This window comes from Balaenoptera borealis, assembly GCF_965194805.1.
Source record: "Balaenoptera borealis genome assembly, chromosome: 2".
Classification (NCBI taxonomy): domain Eukaryota; kingdom Metazoa; phylum Chordata; class Mammalia; order Artiodactyla; family Balaenopteridae; genus Balaenoptera; species Balaenoptera borealis.
In genome coordinates this window covers 144,978,044-144,997,267 of record NC_138867.1, presented here as the reverse complement: position 1 = coordinate 144,997,267, position 19,224 = coordinate 144,978,044, and the positions used below count along the sequence as shown (strand labels likewise).

The following is a 19,224-nucleotide window of genomic DNA, read 5'->3' as shown; positions in this document are numbered from 1 at the left end:
TTTCTTTAGCTTTAAGCATGATCGATTCAGCTTGAGCGAGACATTAGGTGCTAAGAAGGGACATCTGTGCCCTAATAAAGACTCATTCATAAGAGGAAAATAAACTAGGATCAGATTTTTGCAAGACATAGAATGTTACACTGAGAGGTTCAAAACTTTTGAAGGTTTTAGAGCAAGAGAGTTGTCTAAATGAAAGTGATAGTTTTGGGAATATTACCCTGGTAACAAAGCATAGGATGGATAAGGATGGGAAGAGACAAAGAAAAATAGCATTTAGTATCAATAAATTATTACATTACAGAGCGGATTAAGACGGGGCATAGGGACTGGAAAGGAGGGGTAACGTAAGAGATCTGTTGAGGAAGACTCAGTGGGACTGGGTGATAACAGGGGACTCAGGTTTGAGTCAGAGTGAATGGGATTTAGGAGAGTGAAAGAGGGTGAGGTGAGCTAGCTTGTTGAGGGAGGAGGATGGGAGCTCAGTTTGTATTTATTGTATATGAGAACCTTTAAGTGGAGTATATCTCAGGCATCATGAGCTACGAGATGTCTACTTAGAATAGGAAATGAGTAAGGTTTTTTGCTTATGTAGTGGGTTCTCAGAACTATTGTTGTGTCATCTGGAATGGTATATTTGAAACAAGAAAATAGATTCTTTGAGCTAGATACTTTATATAGAGAATAGAAGTTGTTCAGGAACTAAATTTTCTGTGTTCACTTGAGAGGGTGAAAAGAAAGCAGAGAGGAGGATTTAGAGGGTAAAAGGAAATCCACGTCACAGAGCCAGAGAATAAGTTTTGAGGGTAGTTGCTTCAGATGCTGGGACAAGGATTAAACTTGAGTCTTAGATTTGTCAAGTAGGTAATTGTTGACTTTCAAGTTTCTTTAGAGAAAAGAAAAGGGGGTTTGTAGAGGATCTAAGATTGTAAAGGGTAAAGAGGGAATAATAGTTAGAAAATAGAGGCTTTGGTACAGATAATTTATAACATTTGTCAGTGGAATGAGAAAAATAGGTAATAGGAAAAGGAGAAATCAGTGTGGAGAGAAGTTTTTCTTTAAGACTGGGGAGAAGAGCCCTGCACATCCTTTGAAAAGAGAGTTGAGGATGGTGTCAAGGGAATGATTGAAGATATAGGAGGTAGAGGGTCTTTTGGAGTTGGAAAAATAAAATCTGAGTCACATAGAAAGCGCAGTCATAGAGAGGGACAGTAAGACACTCAGTTCTTCTGGGACTAGAGAATGAGAGAAATGACATAGAAGAAATAAGGAGACAAGGAAAGGTAGATGATGGAGTAAATCCTCTTGTACCTTTGTGTGATATATTTGATGATAAAGTAGAAAAATTTACAAAGGAAATGAAAAATGCTTTATATTTTTAATAGAAAAATCCATACTGATTTTGCTGTCCTAAACTTGCTTTGGTAGTGAAGTAAAAAACCTCAAAGTTGTTGAAACCTAATTGGGAAGTAATTTACTTCAAGCTCTTTTTATTATTGTAATTAACTGGAAGACTAAATTAGAATCGAATTTTATTTATATCTCTCTTAACTTCTACTACAGGTTATATCTTAAGTGTTGTGCTACTAACCTTGCCCAGGCAGCATCTGGTTCAGCTTTACCTATATTTTTTGACTGCCCTGCTCCTCTATGCTGGACATCAAATCTCCAGGTAAGAATGTGAGCCATTTTTGAAATGTATGACTGAATTTAAAGTTTTCCTTTACCAATAAAATACTTTTCATGAACACTGTTAAGAAGCTGAGGCTTTGGTAGGTATCCAAAACAGACTTTTTTTTGATACTTGTTTTCTAAATGAATATTATCATATAGGATTAATAGCTGGGGTTATGTCTCAAAATTTTTTTCTGCTTTTAAAAACAATCTTACTATGAAACGGACCTTAAGGGTATGTTTACAAAGATACCCATGAGCTTTTCTTTATTACCTGAGAAAAGAATATCCAAAGACAGGATACAGGAACTATTTAACAGTTACGGACTTCATTACTGTCATCATTTTAGGAAGTCGGTTTATGATGCATGAGTTATCAGCATAAGGTGCAACCATGTATATAGTGGATGATTGATATAAATTATTTCACGAGGTTAATTGTATAGCTCAGAACTTCTGCCTCTTTAGAAGTATTGTCTGTTTGTCTTGGTCTGCTGGTCCTAAATTTTAAGACTCTGGTCTGCCAATGAATATGAGCTTCTTACTTTGAAACAGTATTAAAATTGTTAATATTGTTAACAGTAAATGTAATGGGGTAGAATAAGTTTTGTGGGTACAATATTTGTTTTGATTGAAATGTATAACTGTAGCAAAATGTACTCCCAATTCTAAGAAGAGTGGCAGTTACTTTGCATATATAACAAGATATAATTTTCTAGAGGTTTGAAACACAGATTTTGGTGTAGGTTTGAAATTTAATCTTAGAAATAGCATTTTTGTATTACTAGAATTGAATGGTTGACTTTTAAAAAACCTTTTTCCCCCTGATTATAAAATTATACTGTTCGCTGTAGGCAGTTTTTGGGAAATATAGAAAATTTAAAGGCAGTAGCAATCACCTGAAATTATACTACCCTGAGATAGACCTGTTAAGATTCTGTTATTTCCTTCCAGTTTTTTAATACCTTCCACTTTTCACCACTTCATTGGGTACAAAAGAGTGACAGTTACTAACAGTCACTGACTCTTGGTCCCTTTTGCTGAAGCAGGACCTCCATCTTCCTTATTTCATCTAGTTATTTCCTGAAGTCCCCCAAGTATTTCCCAGAAACTCAGTCTTCTCACATTCTTCTCCTCTGTTCCTATCTGATTGATTTCCTCTGCTCAAAATGGTACCTGGAGGGTGGTGTCTTACTCTTTAACTTCTGCTGCTATCCTTGCCCAGGGTATGTTCTTGGATGTCAGAATTGCAAAATATGGAGCTGCAAGAGCAGTGCTGCATGTTTGTAATTGTCACAGTGTTTCAAATCAAGCTGCTTTACTCTAGGCTTTTCTAATTTCGTGTCACACAAGTATGTCCCTATGTCTTAGCCTCCTTCACGGGAACAGCTTGAGCCTTTTCCTACAGCATCTTTCTCCATAGAGCCTAGACTAGGAGTCCAAGGGCCAGCACTGACTCAGACAACAGGATATCCTTCCCATTCCAGGACCACCAGTCCCAAACCCTGACGCAGTCTGTTCCTGTGGCCTTACCCAGACACTTCTGAATCTCAGCTCAAGCTGGAGACACTAACCTATCTTAATTTATTCATTTTTAAATAAAAATGGTATCTATGGAGTATAATGCAGTAGTTAGAGCATGGGCTCCTTAGTCACCATTTTAGTGTGTAAAATGAGTGTTTGGGCACCTAAGAATGACATATCTTTTGGAAGAATGGATGGGGATTGGATAGGTTCAAATCCATGTTTCTCATTTACTGCTCTATAACCTTAGTGTCACTTATCAGAAAGGTACATCTCAGTTTCTTCACCTGTAAAATGCTGATAATATTTTAAGGGGCTATTATAAAGATTCATTAAGATTAAGCATTTAAAACTCTTAGCACAATTTCTGACACATCATAAGTGCTCAGTGAATTTTAACTTTCTTATGTCTTGCTTTTATTATGCAGCGATGTTTTGTGAGCATTTTCCTGTGTTGTTAGTCTTTAAAAAATGATTTTTTTTCATGGCGGGGTATTCCATGGTATAGCTATATAATGCTATCTTTTTAGAGTTGATAGGATTTTGATGATCAATCAAAGAAATCTGAAAGTTGAAGGTAGAGCTATTAAAATTGTTATTTTTATATGTTGTTATAATTCCTGGTGAAAGAACAGTGAACCAGCACTTTCCCCTTATGGTTTTTTGGTTTCCATGAGGTTTAGTGTTGTAGTGATGGCTAAAACCTTGTATCTCTATTTTTATCTGCAGTATTGTCATCCAGGCTTTTCTAGAGAGATCAAAATTCTGTTATGTAGGGATAAAGGGGACCCTAACAGTGTCAGAGATAAAGAAAGCCTTTTTCTAACCATTTTTCTTTGCCAATTTCAACGTTTTACTTTTAGTTTATAGGAATGTTTTTTCCAATATTTAAAGTTTGTTTTCATTATCAGAAAATTTATATTTATTTTAAACAGTAAAAAGAATTGTAATAAAATTTTACAGTGTGCAAAAACATTTCTTATTTTTTATTTCATTTTGATCCTTCTTATAATCCTTTGAGATTTACAGATGAAAAAACTGAAATTGGCCAACATCTAGGAAGGCATGATCCCAGACTTTAACTTGAATCCAGGTTTTCGGATTCCTAGTTCAGTCCTGTTAGGGAAATAGCATGGTTAGTGGAAAGAAAATTAGATTTAGAATCAGTAGGATATGAAGTAGTTTCCCTACTTAGTAAATATGTTACCCTGGCAAGTTGATTCTTCGAAACTGTAAAGTAAGACAATGCCTATCTTATGGAGTTAGTTTTGGTGTTAAACTAACAAATTTCAAGTTATGGCATATTTTAGTATTTCTCTTTTTAGTATAATTGATACTACATGGTGCTATGTCAAAAAGATTAGCAAAGATGTGTTAATCCTTGAATTATTAATAAAATGTCACGTTTAATAAACTTTGTGTCTTGAAGGTGTCTCATTTATAGATTATTAAGGCTGAATTTTTTAGTTTAAAAAGTATAAAGGTTCATATTTCATGTGGCAGCTTCCTAAACAAGTATCTTTTTAAAAAAATAACAGCTTTATTAAGATATAATTCAGATACCTGTTTAAAGTGTACAGCTCAATGGTTTTGAATACGTTCACAGATCTGTGTAAATCATCACCCCAATCAATTTTAGAACATTTTTATCACTCCAGAAAGGAACCCTGTATCCATTGGCAGTCACTTCCAATTTCCTACCAATCCCCTTCCCCTAGCCCTATGCATGTCAGTCTGTTTTCTGTCTTTGTGGATTGGCTTATTCTGGACATTTCATATACATTGAATTGTATAGTGTGTGATCCTTTGTGCCTAGCTTCTTTCACTTAGCATGTTTTCAAGGTTCATCCATGTTGTAGCATGTATCAGTACTTCATTTTTCTGTCCAGATCATATTTTGTTGTATGAATATAACACATTTTGTTTATCCATTCATCCATTGATGGACATTTGAGTTGTTTCTGCTTTTTGGCTGATACGAATAACACTATGAACATTTATGGTTTTTGTGTAGGTGTCCTTTTTGTGTGGGGGGGTGCATATACCTTGGAGTGGAATTGCTGGATCATATAGTATCTATGTTTCAACTTTTGGGGAACTATCAGACTATTTTCTAAAGTGGCTGCACTATTACATTTCCACCAGCAGTGTATGCGTGTTCCGGTTTCACCACATCCTTGCTAATACTTGTTGATATCTGTCTTTTTCAGTATAGCCATCATAGTAAGTGTGGACTGATATTTCATTGTGCGTTTGATTTGCATTTCTCTGATGGCTAATGACGTTGAGCATGTTTTCATGTGTTCATTAACCATTTGTAAGTTTTCCTTGGAGAAATGTTTATTCAGATCCTTTGCCCATTATTTACTTGGGTTATTTGTCTTTTTTAAAAAATTGAGTTGTAGGAATTCTTTACATATTCTAGATACAAGTGCCTTCTCAGTTAAATGATTTGCAAATATTTTCCAGCATTCACTCCAGTCTACTTATATCAAGGGAGAGTGTAGTATGGTCCTGAGAAGGAAAATCAATACTTGGATAATTTAAATAATTAATTTGATACTTCAAAAATTGGCTGTAGAAAAAGACATTTGCAAGTATTAATTCCTTATATTGAAAATTTCATGAACTCTTGAAAAGCTGGGTCTCTCTTTGCTTTAATTCATGTATAGGCATACCTTGTTTTATTGGGGTTTGCTTTGGTTTGCAGATACTGCAGTTTTTTTTACAAATTGAAGGTTTGTGGCAACCCTGCATCAAGCAAGTCCATCAGTGCCATTTTTCTAACAGCATTTGCTCACTTCATGATTCTGTCACATTTTGGTAATTCTTGCAGTGTTTCAAACTTTTTCATTATTATATTTGTTATTATGGTGATCTATGATCAGTGACCTTTGATGTTACTATTGTAATTATTTTAGGTCACCACAGACTGCACCCATATAAGATGACAAACTTAATAAAATGCTCTGTGTTCTGACTGCTCCACTGACTGGCCATTTCCCCATCTCTCTCCCTCTTCTTGGTCCTCCCTATTCCCTGAGACACAATAATATTGAAATTAGGCCAATTAATAACCCTACAGTGGTCTCTTAAGTGTTCAAGTAAAAGGAAGTGTCATGTCTCTCACTTTAAATCAAAAGCTAGAAATTATTAAACTTAATGAGGAAGCCATGTCGAAAGCTGAGATAGGCTGAAAGCTAGGCCTCTTGTGCCAAACACTTAGCCCAGTTGTGAATATAAAGGAAAGGTTCTTGAGGGAGATTAAAGTGCTACTTCAGTGAACACATGAATGATAAGAAAGCTAAACAGCTTTATTGCTGATATGGAGAAAGTTTTAGTGGTCTGGAGAGAAGATCAAACCAGCCACAACATTCCCTTAAACCAAAGCCTAATCCAGAGCAAGGCCCTAATTCTCTTCAATTCCATGAAGGCTGAGAGAGGTGAGGAAGCTGCCCAAGAAAAGTTTGAGGCTAGCAGGGGTTGGTTCATGAGGTTTAAGGAAAGAAACCATCTTCATCACATAAAAGTACAAGGTTAAGCAGCAAGTACTGATGTAGAAGCTGCAAAAAGTTATCCAGAAGATCTAGCTAAGATCATTAATGAAGGAGGCTACACTTAAGAACAGATTTTCAGTGTAGACAAAACAGTGTTATATTTATAAGGAAGAAGATGCAGTCTAGAACTTTTATACCTAGAGAGGTCAGTGGCTACAAAGCTTCAAGGGACAGGCTGACTCTATTAGGGGCTAATGCAGCTGGTGACTTTAAGTTGAAGCCGATGCTCATTGACCATTATGAAAATCCTAGGACCCTTAAGAATTATGCTAAAATCTACTCTGCCAGTGTTCTATAAATGGAACAACAAAACCTGGATGACAGCATAACAGTTTACAGCATGGTTTACTGAATATTTTAAGCCCACTGTTGAGACCTACTGCTCAGAAAAAGATTCCTTTCAAAATATTACTGATCATTGGCAATGCATTTGGTTGCCCAAGAGCTCTGTCAGAGATATATAACAAAATTGAATGTTTTCATGCCTGCTGATATAACATCCTTTCTGCAGCCCATGGATCAAGGAGTAATTTTGATTTTGATCTTCAAGACTTACCATTTAAGAAATACATTTCATAAGGCTATAGCTGCTGAAGATAGTGATTCCTCTGATGGATCTGGGCAAAGGAAATTGAAAACCTTTTGGAAGGAATTCACCATTCTACATGCCAGTAAGAACATTTGTGATTCATGGGAAGAAGTCAAAATATCAACATTAACAGGAGTTTGGAGGATGATTCCAGCCTCATGGATGACTTTGAGGGGTTTAAGTCTTCAGTGGAGGAAGTCACTACAGCTGTGGTAGAAATAGCAAGAGAACTAGAGTTAGAAGTTGAGCCTAAAGATGTGACTAAATTGCTGGAATGTAACAACAAAAACTGTAACACAGGGCTTCCCTGGTGGCGCAGTGGTTGAGAATCTGCCTGCCAATGCAGGGGACACGGGTTCAAGCCCTGGTCTGGGAGGATCCCACATGCCGCGGAGCAGCTGGGCCCGTGAGCCACAATTACTGAGCCTGCGCGTCTTGAGTCTGTGCTCCGCAACAAGAGAGGCTGCGATAGTGGGAGGCCTGCGCACCACGATGAAGAGTGGCCCCGCTTGCCACAACTAGAGAAAGCCCTCACACAGAAACGAAGACCCAACGCAGCCATAAATAAAATAAATAAATAAATAAATATAAAAAAGTGTATATTAAAAAAAAAAAAGGAAAAAAAAACTTAAAAAAAAAAACAGAACCGTAGCACATGAGAAGTTGCTTCCTATGAATGAGCAAAGACAGTGGTTTCTTGAGACGGAATCTACTCCTGGTGAAGATGCTGTGAAGAGTATTGAAATGACAACAAAGGATTTAGAATATTATATATTACATAAACTTAATTGATAAAGCAGCGACAGGGTTTGAGAGAATGGATTTTAATTTTGCAAGGAGTTCTACTGCCGGTAAAATGCTATCAAACAGCATTGCATGCTACAGAGAAATCCTTCATGAAAGGAAGACTCAGTGTGGAACACTTCATTCTTGTCTTTTTTTTTTTTTAACATCTTTATTGGAGTATAATTGCTTTACAATGTTGTGTTAGTTTCTGCTGTATAACAAAGTGAATCAGCTGTACGTATACATGTATCCCCATATCCTCTCCCTCTTGCTCTCCCTCCCACCCTCCCAATCCCACCCCTCTAGGTGGTCACAAAGCATGGAGCTGGTCTTCCTGTGCTATGCATCTGCTTCCCACTAGCTATCTATTTCACCTTTGGTAGTGTATATATGTCAGTGCTACTCTCTCACTTCATCCCAGCTTCCCCTTCCCCCACCCAGTGCCCTCAAGGCTGTTCTCTATGTCTGCATCTTTATTCCTGCCCTGCCATTAGATTCATCAGTAGCACTTTCTGAAATTCCATATATATGCGTTAGCATATGGTATTTGTTTTTCTCTTTCTGACTTCATTCTGTATGACAGATTCTAGGTCTATCCACCTCACTACAAATAACTCAATTTCGTTTCATTTTATGGCTGAGTAATATTCCATTGTATACATGTGCCACGTCTTCTTTATCCAATCTTCTGTTGTTGGACACTTACATTGCTTCCATGTCCTGGCTATTGTAAATAGAGCTGCAATGAACATTGTGGTACATGACTCTTTGAATTATGGTTTTCTCAGGGTATATGCCCAGTAGTGGGATTGCTTGGTCGTATGGTAGTTCTATTTTCAGTTTCTTAAGGAACCTCCATACTGTTCTCCATAGTGGCTGTATCAATTTACATTCCCACCAACAGTGCAAGAGGATTCCCTTTTCTCCACACCCTCTCCAGCATTTATTGTTTGTAGATTTTTTGATGATGCCCATTCTGACCGATATGAGGTGATATCTCATTGTAGTTTTGATTTGCATTTCTCTAATGATTAGTGATGTTGAGCATCCTTTCATGTGTTTCTTGGCAATCTGTATATCTTTGGAGAAATGTCTGTTTAGGTCTTCTGCCAATTTTGGATGGGGTTGTTTGTTTTGTCGATATTGAGCTGCATGAGCGGCTTGTATATTTTGGAGATTAACCCTTTGTCAGTTGCTTTGTTTGCAAACATTTTCTCTGATTCTGAGGGTTGTCTTTTCATCTTGTTTATGGTTTCCTTTGCTGTGCAAAAGCTTTAAAGTTTCATTAGGTCCCATTTGTTTATTTTTGTTTTTATTTCCATTTCTCTAGGAGATGGGTCAAAAGGATCTTGCTGTGATTTATGTCATAGGGTGTTCTGCCTATGTTTTCCTCTAAGAGTTTTATAGTGTCTGACGTTACATTTAGGTCCTTCATCCATTTTGAATTTATTTTTGTGTTATGGTGTTAGGGAGTCTTCTAATTTCATTCTTTTACATATAGGTGTCCAGTTTTCCCAGTACCACTTATTGAAGAGATTGTCTTTTCTCCATTGTATATTCTTGCCTTCTTTATCAAAGATAAGGTGACCATATGTGTGTGGGTTTATCTCTGGTCTTTCTATCCTGTTCCATTGATGTATATTTCTGTTTTTGTGCCATACTGTCTTGATTGCTGTAGCTTTGTAGTATAGTCTGAAGTCAGGGAGCCTGATTCCTCCAGCTCTGTTATTCTTTCTCAAGATTGCTTTGGCTATTCGGGGTCTTTTGTGTTTCCATAAAAATTGTGAAATGTTTTGTTCTAGTTCTGTGAAAAATGCTATTGGTAATTTGATAGGGATTGCATTGAATCTGTAGATTGCTTTGGGTGGTATAGTCATTTTCACAATATTGATTCTTCCAATCCAAGAACATGGTATATCTCTCCATCTGTTGGTATCATCTTTAATTTCTTTCATCAGTGTCTTATAGTTTTCTGCATACAGGTCTTTTGTCTCCCAAGGTAGGTTTATTCCTAGGTATTTTATTCTTTTTGTTGCAGTGGTAAATGGGAGTGTTTCCTTAATTTCTCTTTCAGATTTTCCATCATTAGTGTATAGGAATACAAGAGATTTCTGTGCATTAATTTTGTATCCTGCAACTTTAGCAAATTCATTGATTAGCTCTAGGAGTTTTCTGGTAGCATCTTTAGGATTCTTTATGCATAGTATTATGTCATCTGCAAACAGTGACAGTTTTACTTCTTCTTTTCTGATTTGGATTCCTTTTATTTTTTTTTTCTTCTCTGATTGCTGTGGCTAAAACTTCGAAAATTATGTTGAATAATAGTGGTGAGAGTGGGCAACCTTGTCTTGTTCCTGATCTTAGTGGAAGCGGTTTCAGTTTTTCACCCTTGAGAATGATGTTGGCTGTGGGCTTGTCATATATGGCCTTTATTATGTTGAGGTAAGTTCCCTCTATGCCTACTTTCTGGAGAGTTTTTGTCGTAAATGGGTGTTGAATTTTTTCGAAAGCTTTTTCTGCATCTATTGAGGTGATCATATAGTTTTTCTCCTTCAATTTGTTAATATGGTGTATCACATTGATTGATTTGCGTATATTGAAGAATCCTTGCATTCCTGGGATAAACCCCACTTGATCATGGTGTATGATCCTTTTAATGTGCTGTTGGATTCGGTTTGCTAGTATTTTGTTGAGGATTTTTGCATCTATGTTCGTCAGTGATATTGGCCTGTAGTTTTCTTTTTTTGTGACATCTTTGTCTTGTTTTGGTATCAGGGTGATGGTGGCCTCATAGAATGATTTTGGGAGTGTTCCTCCCTCTGCTATATTTTGGAAGAGTTTGAGAAGGATAGGTGTTAGCTCTTCTCTAAATGTTTGATAGAATTTGCCTGTGAAGCCATCTGGTCCTGGGCTTTTGTTTGTTGGAAGATTTTTAATCACAGTGTCAGTTTCAGTGCTTGTGAATGTTCTGTTTATATTTCTTATTTCTTCCTGGTTCAGTCTCAGAAGGTTTTGCTTTTCTAAGAATTTGTTCATTTCTTCCAGGTTGTCCATTTTATTGGCATATAGTTGCTTGTAGTAATCTCTCATGATCCTTTATTTCTGCAGTGTCAGTTGTTACTTCTTTTTCATTTCTAATTCTGTTGATTTGAGTCTTTCCCTTTTTTTCTTGATGAGTCTGGTTTCTCGATTTTGTTTATCTTCTCAAAGAACCAGCTTTTAGTTTTATTGATCTTTGCTATTGTTTCCTTCATCTCTTTTTCATTTATTTCTGATCTGGTTTTTATGATTTCTTTCCTTCCGCTAACTTTGGGGTTTTTTGGTTCTTCTCTCTCTAATTGCTTTAGCTGTAAGGTTAGGTTGTTTATTTGAGATTTTTCTTGTTTCTTGAGGTAAGATTGTATTGCTATAAACTTCCCTCTTAGAACTGCTTTTGCTGCATCCCATATGTGTTGGGTCATCGTGTTTTCAGTTTCATTTGTTTCTAGGTATTTTTTGATTTCCTCAGTGATCTCTTGGTTATTTAGTAGTGTATTGTTTAGCCTCCATGTGTTTGTATTTTTTACAGATTTTTTTCCTGTAATTGATATCTAGTCTCACAGCTCTGTGGTCGGAAAAGATACCTGATATGCTTTCAGTTTTCTTGCATGTACCAAGGCTTGATTTGTGACCCAAGATGTGATCTATCCTGGAGAATGTTCCATGACCACTTGAGAAGAAAGTGTATTCTGTTGTTTTTGGATGGAATGTCCTATAAATATCAATTAAGTCCATCTTGTTTTTGTTTTTTTTTTTAAATTTATTTATTTTTTGGCTGTGTTGGGTCTTCGTTTCTGTGGAAGGGCTTTCTCTAGTTGCAGCAAGCGGGGGCCACTCTTCATCACGGTGTGCGGGCCTCTCACTATCGTGGCCTCTGTTGTTGCGGAGCACAGGCTCCAGACGCGCAGGCTCAGTAGTTGTGGCTCACGGTCCTAATTGCTCCGCGGCATGTGGGATCTTCCCAGACCAGGGCTCAAACCCGTGTTCCCTGCATTGGCAGGTGGATTCTCAACCACTGTGCCACCAGGGAAGCCAGTCCATCTTGTTTAATGTGTCATTTAACACTTGTGTTTCCTTATTTATTTTGATTTTGGATGATCTGTCCATTGATGAAAGTGGGGTGTTAAAGTCTCCTACTATTTTTGTGTTACTGTCAATTTCCCCTTTTATGGCTGTTAGCATTTGCCATATGTATTGAGGAGCTCCTTTGTTGGGTGTATAAATACTTACAATTGTTATATCTTCTTCTTGGATTGATCCCTTGATCGTTATGTAGTTTCCTTCTTTTTCTCTTGTAATCGTCTTTATTTTAAAGTCTATTTTGTCTGATATGAGAATTTGTACTCCAGCTTTCTTTTGATTTCCATTTTTTCAGTCTATGTGTCCCTACGTCTGAAGTGGGTCTCTTGTAGACAGCATATGTATGGGTCTTGTTTTTGTATCCATTCAGCCAGTCTGTGTCTTTTGGTTGGAGTATTTAATCCATTTACATTTAAGGTAATTATCGATATATATGTTCCTATTACCACTTTCTTAATTGTTTCGGTTTTGTTATTGTAGGTCTTTTTCTTCTCTTGGGTTTCCTACCTAGAGACGTTCCGTTAGCATTTATTATAAAGCTGGTTTGGTGGTGCTAAATTCTCTTAGCTTTTGCTTGTCTGTAAAGGTTTTAATTTCTCTGTCAAATCTGAATGAGATCCTTGCTGGGTAGAGCAATCGTGGTTGTAGGTTTTTCCCTTTCATCACTTTAAGTATGTCCTGCCACTCCCTTCTGGCTTGCAGAGTTTCTGCTGAAAGATCAGATGTTAACCTTATGGGGATTCCCTTGTATGGTATTTGTTGCTTTTCTGTTGCTGCTTTTAGTATTTTTTCTTTGTATTTAATTTTTGATAGTTTGATTAATATGTGTCTTGGCATGTTTCTCCTTGGATTTATCCTGTATGGGACTCTCTGCGCTTCCTGGACTTAAGTTTGACTGTTTCCTGTATTAAGGAAGTTTTCAACTATAATCTCTTCAAATATTTTCTCAGTCCCTTTCTTTTTCTCTTTTTCTTCTGGGACCCCTATAATTTGAATGTTGGTGTGTTTAATGTTGTCCTAGAGGTCTCTGAGACCGTCCTCAGTTCTTTTCATTCTTTTTTTTACTCTGCTCTGCAGTAGGTATTTCCACTATTTTGTCTTCCTGGCCACTTATCCGTTCTTCTGCCTCAGTTATTCTGCTACTGATTCCTTCTAGAGGATTTTTAATTTCATTTATTGTGTTGTTCATCATTGTTTGCTCTTTAGTTCTTCTAGGTCCTTGTTAAACGTTTCTTGTATTTTCTCCATTCTATTTCCAAGATATTGGATCATCTTTACTATCATTACCTGAATTCTTTTTCAGGTAGACTGCCTATTTCCTGTTCATTTGTTTGGTCTGGTGGGTTTTTACCTTGCTCCTTCATCTGCTGCATATTTCTCTGTCTTCTCATTTTGCTTAACTTCCTGTGTTTGGGGTCTCCTTTTCACAGGCTGCAGGTTCGTAGTTCCCATTGTTTTTGGTGTCTGCCCCCAGTGGCTAAGGTTGGTTCAGTGGGTTGTGTAGGCTTCCTGGTGGAGGGGACTAGTGCCTGTGTTCTGGTGGATGAGGCTGGATGTTGTCTCTCTGGTGGGCAGGACCACGTCCACTGGTATGTTTTGGGGTGTCTGTGAACTTATTATGATTTTAGGCAGCCTCTTTGCTAGTGGGTGGGGTTGTGTTCCTGTCTTGCTAGTTGTTTGGCATGTGGTGTCCAGCACTGGACTTCACTGGTCGTTGAGTGGAGCTGGGTCTTAGCGTTGAGACGGAGGTCTCTGGGAGAGCTCTCGCCGATTGATAATTACGTGGGGTCAGGAGGTCTCTCGCAGACCAGTGTCCTGAACTCGGTTCTCCCACCTCAGAGGCTCAGGCCTGAGACGCAGCTGGAGCACGAAGATCCTGTCAGCCACACGGCTCAGAAGAAAAGGGAGAAAATAAATAAATAAAATAAAATAAATAATGTTATTAAAATAAAAAATAAGAAAATATTATTAAAATTTAAAAAGTAATTTTTTAAAAAAAGAGCAACCAAACCAATAAACAAATCCACCAGTGACAACAAGCACTAAAAACTATACTAAGATAAACATAAAAATCAGAAACTAGTCTGTCATGTACAGCAAACCCCAAGTCTACAGTTGCTCCCAAAGTCCACGGCCTCAATTTTGGGAAGATTCCTTGTCTATTCAGGTATTCCACAGATGCAGGGTACCTCAGGTTGAGTGTGGAGATTTAATCCGCTGCTCCTGAGGCTGCTGGGAGAGATTTCCCTTTCTCTTCTTTGTTTGCACAGCTCCTGGGGTTCAGCTTTGAATTTGGCCCCACTCTGTGTGTAGGTTGCCCTCTGGTGTCTGTTCTTTGCCGAGACAGGAGGGGGTTAAAGGAGCAGCTGATTAAGGGGCTCTGGCTCACTCAGGTCGGGAGGAGGGAGGGGTACGGTAGTTATAATTGGAATGTGGGGCGAGCCGCCGTAATGTTGCACCAGCCTGAGGCGCGCCATGCGTTCTCCCGGCGAAGTTGTCCCTGGATCACGGGACCCTGGCGGTGGCGGGCTGCACAGGCTTCCGGGAGGGGAGGTGTGGATAGTGACCTGTGCTTGCACATAGGCTTTTTGGTGGCTGCAGTAGCAGCCTTAGCGTTTCATGCCTGTCTCTGGTGTCCGTGCTGGTAGTCGTGGCTCATGCTGTTCTCTGGAGCTCGTTTAGGCGGTGCTGTGAATCCCCTCTCCTCGTGCACCCCGTAACAAAGGTCTCTTGTCTCTGAGGCAGTTCCAGACTTTTTCCCGGACTCCCTCCCAGCTAGCTGTGGCACACTAGCCCCCTTCAGGGTGTGTTCAGGCAGCCAACCCCAGTCCCCTCCCTGGGATCCGACCTCCGAAGCCCAAGCCTCAGCTCCCAGCCCCCAGCCCCCACCCGCCCTGGCGGGTGAGCAGACAAGCCTCTTAGGCTGGTGAGTGCTGCTTGGCACTGATCCTCTGTGCGGGAATCTCTCCACTTTGCCATCTGCACCCCTCTTGCTGTGTACTCCTCCGTGGCTCCAAAGCTTCCCCGCCACCCTTACCCCGGTCTCCGCTCGCGAAGGGGCTTTCTAGTGTGTGGAAATTTTTCTTCCTTCACAGCTCCCTCCCAGAGGTGCAGGTCCTGTCCCTATTCTTTTGTCTCTGTTTTTTCTTTTTTCTTTTGCCCTACCCAGGTACTTGGGGAGTTTCTTGCCGTTTGGGAAGTCTGAGATCTTCTGCCAGCATTCAGTAGGTGTTCTGTAGGAGTTGTGCCACATGTAGATGTAGTTTTGATGTATTTGTGGGGCGGAAGGTGATCTCCACGTCTTACTCCTCCACCATCTTGAAGGTCCTCCATCCATTGTTGTCTTATTTTAAGAAATTGCCACAGCCACCCCATCCTTCAGCAACCACCATCCTGATCAGTCAGCAGCCATCAACCTTGAGGCAAGACCCTCCACCAGCAAAAAGATTATGACTCGCTGAAGGCTCAGATGATGGTTAGCTTTTATTTAGCAACAAAGTATTTTTAAATTAAGGTATGTACATTTTTTTTAGACATCATGCTATTGGACACTTAGTAGACTACAGTATAGTGTAAATGTAACTCTTATATGCACTGGGAAACCAAAAAATTCATGTGATTTGCTCTATTGTGGTGTTCACTTTGTTGTGGTGGTCTAGAACTGAACCCGCAGTATCTCCAAGGTATGCCTTTACTCATATAATGAAGCTGATTCTCCTTAAGTGAATAAAAACTTGTTTAGAATATGTTTATAAAATGGGTATAACTTGCAGTTCACAAGAATTAAACTTTAGAAAATCCATGGGCACAGCTCAGTTAGTATGAACATTTAATATTAATACTCTAATTGAACTCATTAGAATTTGATAAATGTCAGGTTCTTTAATACTTAAAATTCTAAACTATGCTTTTCATTTTGAGTGATCTAAGGAATGTATTTTCCAGTGTCAATCCTACTTTAAAATTGAGACTATCCAGAACTACAGGGAAAAAAAGAGAAATTGTACAAAGTGACATGACCATTACTGTGAGAGTGTTTTCATGGTTTACATCCACATTAAGTGTTTTTCTCTAAAATTTTAAACTTCATTATTTTTAAATGCCTTGTGTTATTGTTAGGTTTATGAACCAGTGTATCAATTTTGTACATGTATGACTTAAGAGCCCATGGGTTTCAAATGATAAAAGTGTACTCTTTTTCATCCTTGTCTTGGGTGTGTAACTATGATTTCAAATGTAAAACTTTCCCAGGAGTTACTTATGTGTCAATACAGATAACTAGGTCTCCATTTTATGAAAGCTTGTGTAATTCAAAGCTATAGATGAGGGGTTCTCTCTTTTGGAACTGTTAGCATTTTGGGCTGTGTCATTCTTTGCTATGGAGCAGTTGCGTGCATTACAGGATGTTAACAACACCCTGTCTCTGCTAACAGATAGCAGAGTACCCCTTCCCCACAATTGTGAAACCAGAAAGTACCACTAATTGCCAAACGTTGTCACCCGGGGAACAAGATTTTTTCAGTTGAGAACTGCTGTTAGATAAAGGAATTGTAAAATGAATTTTATCATTATATACTCAACTCCTAATTTTGACAGGAATAAAACTGGTCCATTTCAGTGTCCGATATGTTTTCTTCTTTAGAACATTATCAGATCAAGGCACTAAATATTTAGTAGCTGGTCAGAAAGAAGCTGAAGAGAGAAAATAGGGTGGCCGTGTGGCAGAGAAGATTTAAATGATGAAACTGGGTAAATGAACTGTTCAGTTGCTAGTACAGCGCTTAGGGTGTGGTAGGTACTCAAATCCCGGTGTTTGAACATCTCGGGAATTCCCTAGTGGCCCAGTGGTTAGGACTCTGCACTTCCTGGTCAGGGAACTAAGATCCTGCGTGCTGTGCTGTGCGGCCAAAAGAAAAAAATGAACATCTCACTATCTGGGATCTGTTAAATTGAGCAGTGCCTTTTGTTTGCACATATTGCGAAATATAACTTGGAGGGCTCACCACTTCGTTCTGTGTACAAATAGATTAGGTTTCTTTGGAATTAATATTGTTTGAAAGCTTTAAGTGGCTAGAATGTACAGATTGTTCCTACGTTGTTCAGTGACGCAGCCAGGTTGCTTGAGAGACTTAGAAATAAAGGTCTTTAATCAGCTGATGAATTGATAAGCTTCTAGGTTTTGTTGTTACTTATTTTTTTATAACTTGTATACTTCTCTTTATAGCAAGAGTTTTTCCTATTGTAAGCTATCCTTGGGGCTCTTTTTTATACATCTTACACATTCCTTATGCCCCCAAATAGTTGCAACCACAGGAAAGTAGTGTACCACAAGGGGTGTAGAGAAGTAGATTTTCAAAGTGTTCAGTTTACTGGTGCTCAGCGTTAATTGTTAGCATTGCACAGATTGCACAAGTGAAAAAAGAGGTTTAAGAAGGGGAAGATTTTATTCAGTTACAAGCAAAATGCAGGAATTCTTGCTTCTGACTAAATTAATGCATTCTACTCTTTAAATCTAAATTTAAAAATTCTAATACTGCTTTTGAACATCTCATCTGATTCAGTCTTAAAATAGGTATAAAATTCTGTTAAAAATAGAATTTCATGGCTCTTGCCTCAGAGTAAATTTTGGCCTAAAATGACTCATGGAATTTTGGATAATTCTTTCTCTGGATCCTTCTTATTTAGGCTTACTGTCTTGTTTTTTACTGTTGTAAGTGACCCACTCTGTTGAGACTGAGTAACCAAGAGTTTTCATTGCCAGCATGAGATTCCCTGAAGTTGTACATAACTTAGATATAGAGATCTTTGTTAATGTTGCCAGTTTTTTTTTCCCCCCAGTTTTTCTGTATAGTTTGGGAGGCGGTGCTCAGATTCTTCTCTCAGAAGAGAGAGGTAAGTAGTGGCTGCCTGGCAAGACTAGTAGTTTAGCCTCCAGCAAAGCCACTGCCCTGCTCTGGCAAGCAAGCTCGGCCGACCCAAAGGGGCTGCAGGCTTTCTGGCTCTGGCTGTCTTTACTGAGGTGGGGCCTATTGGTGAGTCAGCCAAACAGAGAAATTCTGAAGACTGTCTTGAGAGATAGGAGTTGAGCAAAGGGGAGAGGGTCTGAGGTGCTTAGGAAAGATGTTAATTTCTGTGGTAGGGTGATTGATGCAATGACAGGTCGGGCAGTCCTGGGAGAGGTTGCAGCATTGAGAGAGAGCTATTCATAGGGTCTTAGAAGAGGGCAAAGTGGGAGAGCTAGTGGGAGGAAACTGCTTAACCTCAGGGTGTTGTCATTGTGGCCTAAAGGTTGGTGATTATTCTGGAACGTAGTCATCCCTTAGTGTCCTATAATCTCAACAAATCACAGAGTGATGAAACATGGAAAGAGAAAAAGAACTAAGAAGAAAATCATAAAAAGAATTAGAAAGTTAAGAGGAAACTTTAAAAACAACAACAACAAAACAACCAAAGGAACATAGGGTAGGCTAAAAGAAAAGGAAATAGTTGCATTAAACCCTTTAAAATAACCCTATGAAATAGAATGAGAGGTAAAATAAGTGATATTTAAAATAAAAAGGCAGAAAAAACTAGCTAAATGGAAAAATATGAATCTAGAAGTGAAGATAATAGAAGATAATTTTTAAATAAATAGAGTTGTGAATATAAAAATAAAAATTTAAAAAACCTTTACAACATTCTATATTTTTTTTAATTTTTTAAAATTATTTTATTTTATTTATTTATTTATTTTTTTCATGCTTAGTGTTTTATTTCATAGAACAAGCCACGCTTCGGCCCTCAAAACCACGTCCCTGTGTCCCTCCCGTTTCCGCCTCCCAGCCGTCTGGCTTCTTATATTTTTTTCTTACAGCATTTGACACAATTGTAATTTACTAATTGTTAGCCTAAGTATTTGTTTAATGTATGTCTCCTCTCCTGGTTTGTAAGCTTCATCCTAACAGCAAGTGTGTCTTTCTTGTCTACTGCAGTATTTTC

At 38.3% G+C, this 19,224-nt stretch overlaps 1 protein-coding gene across 4 annotated transcripts in view; it reads left to right on the top strand.

The window, feature by feature from the left end:
• Positions 1 to 19,224, top strand: part of RNF145 (ring finger protein 145) — a gene marked incomplete at its 3' end in the record, with an annotated part of 71,363 nt that overhangs the window by 21,033 nt on the left and 31,106 nt on the right. For 3 of the 4 annotated variants that reach the window (XM_082379886.1, XM_082379887.1, XM_082379889.1), the window contains one exon: positions 1,561 to 1,669. In XM_082379886.1, coding sequence (XP_082236012.1) covers positions 1,561 to 1,669 — 109 coding nt within the window. Of the gene's footprint in view, positions 1 to 1,558; positions 1,670 to 15,600; positions 15,761 to 19,224 lie in introns of those variants that run through there. The other variant, XM_082379888.1, reaches the window with a different exon arrangement.